Source organism: Morone saxatilis, unplaced genomic scaffold (genome assembly GCF_004916995.1).
Source record: "Morone saxatilis isolate NCDOM2014 unplaced genomic scaffold, NCSU_SB_2.0 Contig7, whole genome shotgun sequence".
Taxonomy (NCBI): domain Eukaryota; kingdom Metazoa; phylum Chordata; class Actinopteri; family Moronidae; genus Morone; species Morone saxatilis.
The window spans coordinates 9,159,328-9,172,150 of NW_023340246.1; the positions used below are offsets into that span (position 1 = coordinate 9,159,328).

Sequence of the window (12,823 nt, forward strand, 5' to 3'; positions counted from 1 at the left end):
TCTGTCTGTCTGTCTGTCTTACACAAAAGAATAATCATTCCTTTGTTTCTGCTGCTCTCTTTGTCTCTAGTTGATGGGGTTTATCTACGCCTGCTATGTGGTCAAGCTCATTTCAGAAGAAGAGGATAGCTGTAAGTACACAGTCACACACAAACATGTACACACACACAACATTTGTCTATGTATTGTTGAACATTTGTATATATAATGTTCAACAAAGATTAATTAATGAAATGTGTTACTAATTGTTTGCTGAATATTTGTATACAAACTGTTGAACATTTGCGTAGTAATAAGTTGAGTGAGGAGTTCAAGTTCAACTAAATTATTTGGACGCAATTGGCAGAGTAAAATGCATAACAATGCAATGATATGTGATAATTCATTTTCCTAATTAAAATAGAGGAAGCGATTATATTTTAATTGGGAAAATGGAATTAGATGGCAATGCATGTACTCATAGAACTAACTCCAGTAAGTACTGTTTTCTGTTATACTGTTACACAACGAGGTCTTCTAACTCTGGCTGAGGTAACACTGAGTGTAACTTCTGTGGATTCCCTAACTCTCGATTCGCCATGATGGCGAAATGATGAGTTTATAAGCATTGGCTTCAACAAAGCCATTTGAAATGCTGTGGTGAGGCCTCTGTGTGTGTTTAATGTGGGGAGGTGCTTAAAAATGGACGAATTGAACAGACTTCTACAAATGAATTGTTCTCAGATCGGGGAAGTCGAAATAATTTTTCCTGTGCAAAGAAGATTTTTATTTTTAATTAAGTCAGTTGTGTTAGTGTGTGTAGCATTTTAATTGTTGGTTGTTGCTAGACCTTATAGTAGCAGTAGTTTTTAAATGTTGGCAGTTCATGATGTTTTTTTGTTAGTTTGGGTCCCAGGGAGGCACCGAATTTCGATTTTGGTTCTTGAGCGGAAAAGGCAAGGAACCTACCTAAGTCCGTATTCTTCAAACAGTGTGTTTTCACATTTGACAGTACAAGAGGACAAGCTTTAATGATGAATACTCACACTGTTTGACAAGTGTCTGTCTCAGGTAACATTGGCTGCGTGTGTCAATTTGGAATATATTTGGTAAAGTAGTTTTGGGTGGTTTAAGTCTACGTGGCTGTTGCTTTTGAATCGAACTGGTGAAGTAAATTAAATCTGTGTCTCAAATCGATGCCTTTCTCTCCATCCCTCTTTCCTCGCTTCATAAAGAAGCTGCACGTTTGAATGAAGCCACCTTGGACTGAGATGCCTTTACTGACCCTTAGACAGAATTTGCTTTTTGCAACCAGTAGCTCATTCATTCACAGTAGCATGGAGATAAAAACGAGAGAGAGTATGTGAAAGATGAGGAGAGCTAGGTAGATTCATGCTAGCTCAAAGTTGTCTTTCAGTCATACGTCCCTCCCACACACTAAACACTTTCAATCGCCACCACCAAGCAACAGTTATAGGAAAAATCAAAGGGTGAGGAGGGAAAGAATAACAAAAGATGTTCATTCATAATCATTTCTCTTTATTTAATCTTTTATCAAAACCTCAATTCATCAATACAACCATGTTGATTGGGAAGCGCGAACATTGACTACCATTTAGTGAGCAGTTTGACAGTCTGAATGAACTGCACTGGAAGTGTAATACCAGTAATAGACGAGCAAAATGAAGCAAATCAACATGTTAATTCTGTGATTGTTGGATTTTGAATGCTGTGTGTGTCTGCGAGCATCAACTCGAATGATCCCATCTACCTGGGGCCATCAGTTTAGTTATTCCATTAAAGTAGACAACGCCATTCTGCGGGAGGATCAATACCCAAGCATGTCTTATTCAACACTGAATTGAGGATGCTGTTTGCTAACACATAAATATTGATAGGTAATAAATGCAGGCTGGACCAGTGGAGATAGTTTAAAGCGCTGATAGTAGACAGGTTTTCCTGCTGCCTTTCCTGCCCAAAGCGGATTGGGGATTTATTTCCACCTGCTATAAAACTGTGGGTCAGCACCGCGTACAAGGCTAGTTTCTGTTTCTAAAGGTTCTTTGTGTGACAAAACAACCTCTGTGTTCAATGAGGTCACAGATAAATATTAAATCACCCGATTGTTAGTGTTTCTTTTCCAATTTTATAGAGTATAATTGAGTTTCAGGGGTTATTTTTGAAGGTTTTTTTTAACACTGTATATTAATAAGCTTTGTGATGACAGGATCCCTAAAATGCCACTTGTTCCATGTCTAAATAATTAATGTCTAACAGTTATTATTTGGCCTTTGCTGAACTGTTTTATTTTGGCCCTTGGCGCTCGATGCAGCACATTTCTGGTTGTTTTGCACCCTGAGAGAGAGTTTGTTGGAACTAAATAACAATTTCAGATGAGACAGAGCAAGTAAAATGCAGCTTACGACATTTACTTGTGAAATCATTCTTATCTCAACTGTTGTAATCTTAGGCTTAAAAATATAACCTTTATCAGCAAACCATCTCTCCTTCCATTGTGTAAGCAGTGTATGCTGTTAGAAGTGTTTTGGGGAGCTGGAGCCGAGCATGCATTGGAGCAAGAGAAAGGTGAACGCACCGGACAGGTCTATCACAGGGCTAACACATTTCAGCCCACTATTAAAGCCTAATAAATATGCACGCAACAGCAACATGCATAATTTTCCTGTGACAAAAAGATCATTTTCTACAGAATAATTTTGGGATTCCTTGTAATCTTCATGTTGTCGAGCCTTAACTCCTGAATGTGGCTGTGGAAAGCGCTGCGCGATAATGCAGTCTGGGAGACTAAACAATAATCAGGGAGCTTTGTTGGGAAATGTGCCTTGGGTGAAGAAGCTAATACTCACTGAGGACCTATGAAGATTTGGAGTTGCTGAGAAAGCTAATTACTCTGATAATTATTCTGTGCATGAGTGAGTGAGTATGCGTGTGTGTTTAAGTGTGTGTGTGTGTGGTTGTGTCTGTGTGTGGGAGATTAATCATTATAGTTGGTCTTATCTGTCTCACAGCTACTCGAATGTGTCAGACAGATTCTTATCAAGCACATGAACAACACACAGACAGATACACACACAAATCCTTAAACAACAGCTGCAATCTTTGTATGATCAGTCTTTAGGACACTTAATAGTCAATAGTGAACATTCACAACTGGTAAACAACCAAAAAAACACAATCATTTCAAATATTATAGCATTAAAAAAACAGGAAATCTGTTTGCTGCTGGTGTCTTGTAAATTTTTAATGGATTATACTGTAGTTTTTTGGCTTCTGGAGAGAATCACTCATGTTCCTATGCGCTCATTGGACAAACCTGGGCCTTATGAATAACATATCAGAATTTTGAAATTGGGCCGCTACAGCTTGATAGGCAGCCCACTGACAAGGTTAGGGGCTCCATTTCCTCTCGTGTTCAAAGGGTCGAGCATGGCAGAAACTCTGCTGAGACTATTTGACTGCAGCATGAATCAGCAGGAAACCCTTACCATTCACACCAGGCCATTCTTCCATGAAAGGATCCACACAAAGAAGTAGTACATCAAGCACCGGCAACCGCTCAGCATTTTCTAACAGAACGACCATAATGAGCCGAATGATCATGAAATATCAGAGTATTGCAGAGGTTCGGGAAAGCTGCTGATAGACAAAGGAGATCATCTGTTGTCCCGTTGTGTGGCTGAATCAAAAATTTCACATGAATGCATTAAGAGGATTAAGGGAGAAGTGTGAAAACTCACAGCTACGGTGTGGTGACTTATAATGAATTTTTACCTAACTTAAACAGAATTAAAATTAGAAGAATCTCATGTGAGGAGAGGCACCTCGACCCAAAGACTGGAATGGCTGTTAATAACTACAAAACTGTGATAAAATAACATTTTCACTTCAGTATTACCAACACCGTTATTCCTGACCCAGCACTCAGTCTAAGGATTCCTACTTTTTAAATCAATTAATGTTGTAGTTATGAATTTTGTTAAAGGTCCAGTGTGTAACATTTAGGAGGCTGTATTGGCAAAAATGGAATATAATAGTTATAGGTATGTTCACTTTACTCTGAGATGTAAGGATATGAATTCATAACAGCCCCATGCATATTCGTTCATTGTGTTATTTATTAAATATTTTTTGATGGGCATACACAGACTAATCAGTGAAATCAGTGTTGTTTGTTGGAAATCAATTCGCCTGACTGTGTTTGGTGCTGGCTTTCACGTGATGTTTGGACTTACATCCCTGCTTATTGCGGGCTCAAGGTATACTTATAGCTTCTTTCATCTCTGCAGTGACAGCCAAATTCCACATTGTACTTGATGTTACGAAATCATACTGAATAAATAAGAAAGTATGCTGCTGATCAAGGCAAGGAAGTACCCTTTTATGAGCTCTACAACATCAAAGTAAAAAAATATCATGGCTTCCTCCCTTCAAAAGTCCAGGCTCTCTGCCTCAGTCTGAGGAAAGCAACCACCTGCTGGCAGCTCCTCAGCCTGGGAATCTGTGGAGATATCCTAGATAATTTAGAAGTTAAGAGTACACTAAAGGCATAAATATATCGCTGCATAAGTCTTAGTCTTGATCCTAAAAATAGAATTAGATTTGCATCACAGAATTTTTATACAACCTGATTAGCTCTAAGAACAGCAGCAATAGAGGTGGTGGTTCTGGTACAAAATGTACTGTTGAGACCTCTGTAGGTGTAGGAGGCCTAATGCAATGAATCATCTGTGGTGGGAGGTTCCCAGTTGATAACCACAGCATACGCTTTCTCTAATTGACGTTGTTTTTGTGCAGTTGATTTTATAGGAGGGTTCGACTCGTACGGTTACCAGGGGCCTCAGAAGACCTCCCACCTTCAACTACAGCCCATGTACATGTAAGTATACTTACACTCTGTCTAGATATCTATCTACAAATGCCTTGTTGAAACACTCTGATTATTTTTTTTATCACATGCCCGCAACATTAGTCCTAAATATGAGGATAAACCAGCATATATTGTGCTAAATGGTGTTTTCGTTTGCCTTGAATCTGCTTGAAACACCTAGGAAATACAGTCTAGATCCTCAGGCCAACCCTATCACCAACAGCATACCGTGTTTAGGGAATCATTTTCATCTGTGTTAGATATCTTGAGTTCTGCAGCAAGGATGATATAAGCACATTCTCGCTGTATCAGCATAAGGGCTTATCATTTATCAGCCCAAGGTCTCATCAGTTGTCACTGTTGTAGGGCTTTCATCACTCCCCTTACACGTGGCAAATAAAGGTGGGGTGTGTGATGAAAGCCGCTGTATCCTTGATAACATTCTTGCCGAAGCTGTGTTTCATAATTAGATATTTTACCCACATATGACTGAAAAAAGCATCCTCTTGAAAATTATTTTTGTGTTATGAAATAGCTTTTGTTGTGTCAGAAGCTTTTATTTCATATCTCTGCAGGCTGGATTCTAGTTTATATGCTGATTTCCTGAGACTGAAACCATAGATTCCAGTTTCATGGAGACCATCAGCTATTCTTAGGCTGGAGAGCCAATAGGATAACACAAAATGAGTCTGAGTCCAGGCTTAGACAGCCCTGCATCAATCTCACCGTCTCACTTTGTCCTGTGGAAAGCGTCAAAGCAGTACAGCAAAAGCTACACCACAGTAACAAACAACAATACGCAATAATGGTGATTCCACTGATGTGCGGCAGACAGGTGATCAATAACTGTTTTTATTAGAGAACAGAGCTGGAGCGACTTCGAGAGAGATACAAATGGACAGAGAGAGAGATGGAGAAATAGAAATTGAGATCAAGATGGGCAAGAGACTAGTAGATAGAGAGAGAGAGAGAGAAGAGAGAGAGAAAGAGTTCCCCTCTCTTTCTCTTCCCAAAAGAAACACAGTGATGGATGAAACCAAGGACTAAACAAAGAAGAAAGGCAATAAAGGACCATTCTGTAGTTTTATATGTCCCCTGTGGAAGTCATAACACAGATCATAAATCATCGACCCCCAAGATAATGGCCGCAAACACAAACACACACTCTCACACAAGAGCCGGAGCATGAATACACATATCTATGCACACACAGATGCAGGTACTTAGACATAGAAGAGCACACACACTCAAACACTGCACACTGTACACACAAACACCTAGACGGTAAAGCTGCTGATAGACATCTTGTGCTTGTACATTAATGTACACACACATATAGACACACACACACATATATGCACACTTGCATAAACATCATCAATATGCTATCATTGTTCCCCAGCTGTTGTCCCTTCACTTTGGTGTTTATTGGCTCTGGCCAGAGGGACCAATAAAAAAGCATCAGCTGTACCGTCCCAATGGAAATCTCTCCCCGTACCTTGCAGGACACACACTCAACCACCCACACAGACACACACAAAAATAACAACAACAATTACCGCCTCCAGAATTTTTTAGAAATGTCTTTGTAAACAAAAGAAAAACTCAGCTCCACTCGTTGTTGACCTCCAAAAGCACGTCTTTCTCCATGTGCATTCAAATGAGAGTTTAGCATAATCCCAAACGCATCAACCTAAAAATAAAAAAATAACAACACAGACAAAATATCAGGTTCTGATGTTTTATACCTGCATGTGTTGTTAAACCTCACAATTGCGTTCTTGGATGCACTTGACTGGTTTTGTTCAGAGCTGAAAACTAATGATATACTATCTTTAGCATTTGGATAAAATGCCAAGCTATTGTACTGTCAACACAGCATTGCCATTTACACTAAAAGTTAGGAACCAAGCATTATTTTTTTCTTGCTTTTAGTGTTTTGTTTCTTTTTGGGGTTTTTTGTTTTTGTTTTTAATATTTTGGGCTAGTATCCGAGCCAATATACCCATTGGTTAAGTGTTAAGCAGTCTGTTGAGTATTATCATCTTTTATAAATACACACAGCAAGTGCCTCTGGTGTCCTCATCAAGCAACATTATGTGAATCATTTTATCAAGGACGATACTGAGCAAATGCACGGCTAAGCATTTCACCATAAACCTCTTAATCTTTACTGTTCTCAGTTAATGCCTTAAATTTCTCAAGTAGCTTTAAAGTTACATAAAACATTTAGTTTCACAGTGTACTGTAAGTTCTTTATGTGTTTTTTCTGAGGCAATACTGCTGCACAACATGCCTTCTATTCATGACTTAGCAGTGGCAGTTTGAGAGGTTCACATAAACATTTACTTTTAAATCTTTACTAAAGCAATAAAATGGATTGAGTCGCTGTTTTGTATAACCCTCTTCTCTCTTCTCTTCTCTCCATACAGGTCAAAGTAAACCCAGGAACGCTGCCTTACCAATCACCACTGCTTAATATCCTGCTTTTACTACTCCAACTGTCTTTTATTAAACAACAACCAAGACACAAACAAGATACAGAGGACACTAAGATATTCTGTGTTTCAACCTACAACCCCCCTCCCCCCCCCCCCCAATCCCAGTACTTGGTCAGATTGTTTCCCCGGTCTGCCTGTATGTTGTATTTAATGATGAAACACTGGTCTCGTGTGGTAGAACACTGTAACTGCAGGACATTTGTGCCACACCATTACAAGTAGCTTCTGGTAACAGCTGCATTTCTTTGTCTCTGAGGGACGCAACCAGGAGCCAATGACTTGCATCCTCTTGTGCTGTTGGGTATCCGCATTGTAAAAGAAACCAAAGAGGCCACGACTCATTGGTGAACTACTGGCGCATTTCTTCAGACTTCCAGGGAGAACTCGTGAAGTTCTGCTATCAGAGATGTTTAATATGGAGCCCTGTTTCTTCAAGCTACTGCAGAAATCAGGTGCTGTCTCAAGTGTCGTGGTATCTAAAAGCTCTCAAGTGCAGATATGCCTGACCAAAGAGTTTTAAAAAACCCGGAGACACGTTGTCATGTAAACAAAAGAGCCCATTTAACCGTCACTGGAACTTTTTGCTCTTTGTGCCTAACAGATTAGACACCGGACTTCCAACCAAGCATCTACTTACCGATGTAGGAATGTCATACATCTTCTTTTTTTTTAGATTACCTTTTGGTGCATTTGGGTTCTTGTTGCAAAAAGCGACAAAGCATGGAAGTCAGTGGCTGGACTCAAGCATGAGTACTAAGCTACACATTTTATTCTGTTGTTTCATCAAATACGTTAAATGTTAAATAACAGTGTGATGTGTAGATTTGCATATACTTTCATTTCACATGTGCATGTGTACAGGAAACAGACACATTCACACACAGGCATTAAGTAATGCATATCTGAATTCACACACACACATACACCACACACACATTACAGATGTAATACCATTTAACTTTTTTACTACTAATGTGAATCTTAATGTTTACAATAGAAAATCAGTCTGCCGGACAGAATGGCCGAACACCTGACAGACAGATGCAACAGGTAGATAGACAGGAGACCTTTTAGCTGCAGCATCTCAACTGCTATGGGATGTTCTCTGCCATATTAATATAGATGGGATAGTTTTTTTCAGATGTGTCTTTTGGTCTTCTCCTGTCTAAATATGTTGTCTTCCATCCAAGACAGAAAAGTAGAGGTAGATAGAGACAGAGCATGACAAAGAAGACTACCACTGAAGAGGGATGGAGGTCAGTCAACAGTTTCCCTTCCACCTCAGTCCTTTTGTAGCTCTCAAAGCCAAGCTTCTGTTGTCACTCGCCTGTCCCATTCAGCAGGAAGGTGTTTCCCTTTTTCTCAATTATAAATAAAAAAGCTGGAAGCCAGATCAGACCAAACTGCAGCATCCACCTCTTCCCAATAGATCAAGAGCAGCCAAAATCTTCCACAGGGGACGCTCACGTAAAGAGAAAAGATATACCCTTTACAGAAATGACAATCACAGTCAGAGTGGCCTGAATCTCATCATTATTGATTGTTTTAATTGGTATATTGCATTCCTAAACTGCTCGTGGATGACAACTATTGGTGAAAGAAAGGGATATGAAAAGACAGAGGCTGAATCTTCAATGACACTGTACATGTTCACCCTCGCCTGCAGGCTAACAAGGATAAACATTATACGAGAAAGATGCCAGAGACAGAGCAGCCTCCACTCCCACCCCCAACCCTTCACCTCACTACTCGAATTTTAATGTTGAAAGTGCCAACAATATCACCACATGGATATCTGTAGAGCCTGGTTTCTGACAACCACAGACTGGGACCAAAAATAATGGGTCTCAGGTCCACTTTTCTTTGGTTCACGTGTAAGAAAAAATAGCATAGTATATTACAAATAAAAAAAAAAACTAACATTTGCATCCCAGGCGGCAGGTTTTCTCTTTTATTCTGCTTAGAAAAATCAACCGATTCTATCTGGAAATGTGACTAAACATGTTGCAGTTGTGTTGCAATCACTGGACCAAATGTTTGAGGCCTTCTCTGTCGACCAAGGAACATTTCTAGGTGCAAACGCTGGCTTCTCTTGACATAAGGATGGACTAACAGACTATTCCCTCACTAAAAACTGATCTCAAAGTCCACCTTCCTCCCCCCATCTGCCAGTTATCTTCAGCAGTTCATGTTTTGTAACCAAACTCTGTGGGTTACATTCAGAGTTGCTGCCCCGTGAGGCTCCACTGACAGTCACTCTGGAGGACAGAAACAACATTTTGTGTGTTTGCATGAGTTGTTTCCAAACTGTTGCGTATTTAATCTCATGCTGCGTGTGACTAACTAGCTACTTAAAATGGGAACTGTTTGGTTTGTTGAATGCTCCTCAACTCTCTTCAAAGAGTCCTAAATGTGAACTTTGTGATTTTTCTATAAATAACACAGTCTGAAATGTCTACAGAGTAAAGGAGAAAAATAGCTACTACAATGTAAAACGATGAAATGTAACTTTGAACTTCTAGACGTTTTTTAATCACATGTGGCCGTGTTTACTGTTTTTTCTAGTTGACTACTAATGTATGATGTTGTGTACAAGTGGGACTATTATGTTTTATTTCTTCTAATTGTACAGTGTATTTGAAATGAGAAAATAAGAGGAGAATGGGAGGAATAGTTGCACTATAATCTGTAATTCTTTCATTAACCATTCTGTCAGGGCTGAAATTTCACTTTCACTTCAGCACATAATTAACTTTACAATGTTAATTTATGTTTGAATTATCAACCAACACCACACATTCCTTTTTAATAAATAAAATTACTGCTGATAAAGTGCACAGCTAATGCTGTGAAAAGGGTCACGTAATCCATTATTTAGAAGCTTAATTGAAAAAGATAGTTGGTCATGCCATTAGCTAATTACACTATTTGAACTGAAAGTGAATTTATTTATCTTTAATGGAGTTGATCAATTCAATAATACCTGATGAACCTAACCACCAATCCGGCAGATATAACAACAGACTGAAGCAATTATTCACTAAATCAGAAAGGATTTCAGATATATAATGTGACTCAAGTGTGTGTGTGTGTGTGTGTGCGCGCGCGCACGTGTGTGTTAGACTTTGTACTGCAGTACATTGTACTTTTCTGTGTCATGGTGAACTGAACGACACTTAACCCAGAACCTGCAAAGCCACAACTTCAACATAAACTAAAATGGTGGAAATTGAAGAACTCGTAAGAGATTTTTAACAAACAGCAATAACAACAGTAATAATGTATTTTAAAGTAATAATAAAAACATAATCTACATAGTTCTTGATTTATCTTAACAGTCACCTGATCACATTTTGACTTTGGACCAGTCAATAGAGCTTTTGTCTGTAGATCATCTGTACAGAGAGAGTTAAACATGTATAGATGCCAAGACATTAATTTTGTTGAATGGTGTCAATAAACATTGAGTCGAACCATTGTCTCGTAATCTGTCTTAAAATATAACTACTAATTTCTGAGTTTTACAGCTGTGATAAGACCGTACAGTCATAGTTATTACTATAATATGGTGCTCAGTAAATGTAATAACAGTGAAAGACATATACCCTGTGTTTGGCCAAATTGTCACTAAATGCAAAAGAAATGTTGCATTTGATGAGCAAAAGGCTTGAAAACTTGATTTAAAATCTTAATTGTTTCTCTACAATCTTAAATTTTTATGACTAAGTAACAATCAGTTAAAGTTATATTTATTTCTCGACAGTGGCCTGGAAATATAAGCAAACAACCCAGTTTTCATTACATTTTTATTCAAATATTGCTACATCCTGACATGACATCACTTCTTGCCATCTGAGCCAAATCCATTCAACATAGTAAGAACAGCAGACAGAAATATCGGAACTGGAATAACTATAATAATGTGCTTGTACAATTAGTTTAATAAAGAAACAGCTGCAAAGGACAAAAATTACTATGTCGATAATTATATTACACGATGAAGGAACATCATGCAAAAGAAAACTGAGGGACCCAGGATAGAACCCTGAGGGACTCCACAGCTCAACTCCGCGTTTATATGTACTGTTGGCAGAAAACAACTGCTTACTGCAGAAAATAAACAAAACTATCTTTAGTTTCTACAAAATGTCCAATGCTCTAAACTTTAGTTCCTTTAAATTAACCTTAAATGTTCAGTTATAATAAATTAATGTGAATTGGGCCGTCGCAGCAGAGACTGTTATGTTAGAGGAGTATTTAGAGAATGTAGTAACACATAATACATTACTCACTGTCAGTACACAGGAACATACTGCCGATGAAAACAGTAATGTCCAAACTTTCTCTGTGGCTCTGGGTTAATTTGTTAATGTTCACCACTGACTAGAACCATCTATGTTGGTTTAACTCCTTCTCTTTTCATGATGGTTTTCCCACAGGTGATCGACTGTACATAAACTAGACAGTTGGGAATAAAGTAGACAGTGGAGAAGGAAAGTCTATATTGTGTCCTCTGTTCTCTGACACCTATTTTCTGTGACCTCAAATTATTTATTCTCAGTGTGAGTTATATTTTGGGGGGTCTCTTTCTTGTCCGGCCAAGAGAAAATCCAGCTAAACCTGTTGAAAAAGTATCCTACAAGACAGCTGCGGGCAACAGTCAAAAACCCAGTTTCTCTTTCCCTTCAGTGAATACATCCTGACCAGTCATAAAGTACATCCGTATCTCCTTAACTTAACACACAGCCACACAGTCATTTCCAGGACGCACTACTGTTCCTTTGCTGAGAAAATATACCGGTAATCAGCAGGAAGAATAGAGTGGGTGGCATTCTTACATAATCTAGTGCTCAAAGGTAAATTCAGTGTTTAAATCCCTGAGAAGAATGGTGTTAAAGTAAAACATGAAACATCCATCCAATTAAGACTAAACACCTCTTGAGTGAGAATGAAAAGCCCAATTTATGCAGATGCATTAGACTGAGTTTAAGATGGAGTAAATGCTCAAGGTTGGAAGTACAGAGCGTCCCCACTTTTTGACCTGTTTAATGGAACAGCACACTCCAGAAAGTGTCTGATGGGTTTTCTGGCTTTATGTAATAAAGCTGACACTCACACTTGTAAAGGCTTTTTAACATTGTTGGCATTCTCCACTAAAACCAATTGGGCACAGCCAGGACAAGCAAACTAATTACCGCGTGGCTTACGCCCCATGGCATTAATGAGGAATTGTAACAGAGCTAACAACCCATTTTACAGGCGCCCCAGTTAGGTTTATTTGAAAGTTGTGCCAACAGCATTGGACTAAAAATGTGTCCGTCCAAATTAATTTTATTCTTACATGTTCAAGTGTCACGTTCCCTGACGAAATGAATTCTGTTTAAAGCTGGAGTTTTATGCGGGTGAGAATTGTGAGTGTGTGATGCAATGCAAAGTAATGGGTCTACAGCCATTC

The 12,823-nt window shown here is 38.8% G+C and overlaps 1 protein-coding gene across 2 annotated transcripts in view; it reads left to right on the forward strand.

Annotated features, from left to right (window-relative positions):
• Nucleotides 1-7,433, forward strand: part of nkain2 (sodium/potassium transporting ATPase interacting 2) — a 17,965-nt gene extending 10,532 nt beyond the window's left edge. The window contains exons 2-4 of one of the 2 annotated variants that reach the window (XM_035678172.1): nucleotides 71-131; nucleotides 4,795-4,876; nucleotides 7,300-7,433. In XM_035678172.1, coding sequence (XP_035534065.1) covers nucleotides 71-131; nucleotides 4,795-4,876; nucleotides 7,300-7,309 — 153 coding nt within the window. In that variant the 3' untranslated portion in view covers nucleotides 7,310-7,433. Of the gene's footprint in view, nucleotides 1-70; nucleotides 132-4,794; nucleotides 4,881-7,299 lie in introns of those variants that run through there. The other variant, XM_035678173.1, reaches the window with a different exon arrangement.
• The last annotated feature ends 5,390 nt before the right edge of the window (nucleotides 7,434-12,823 follow it).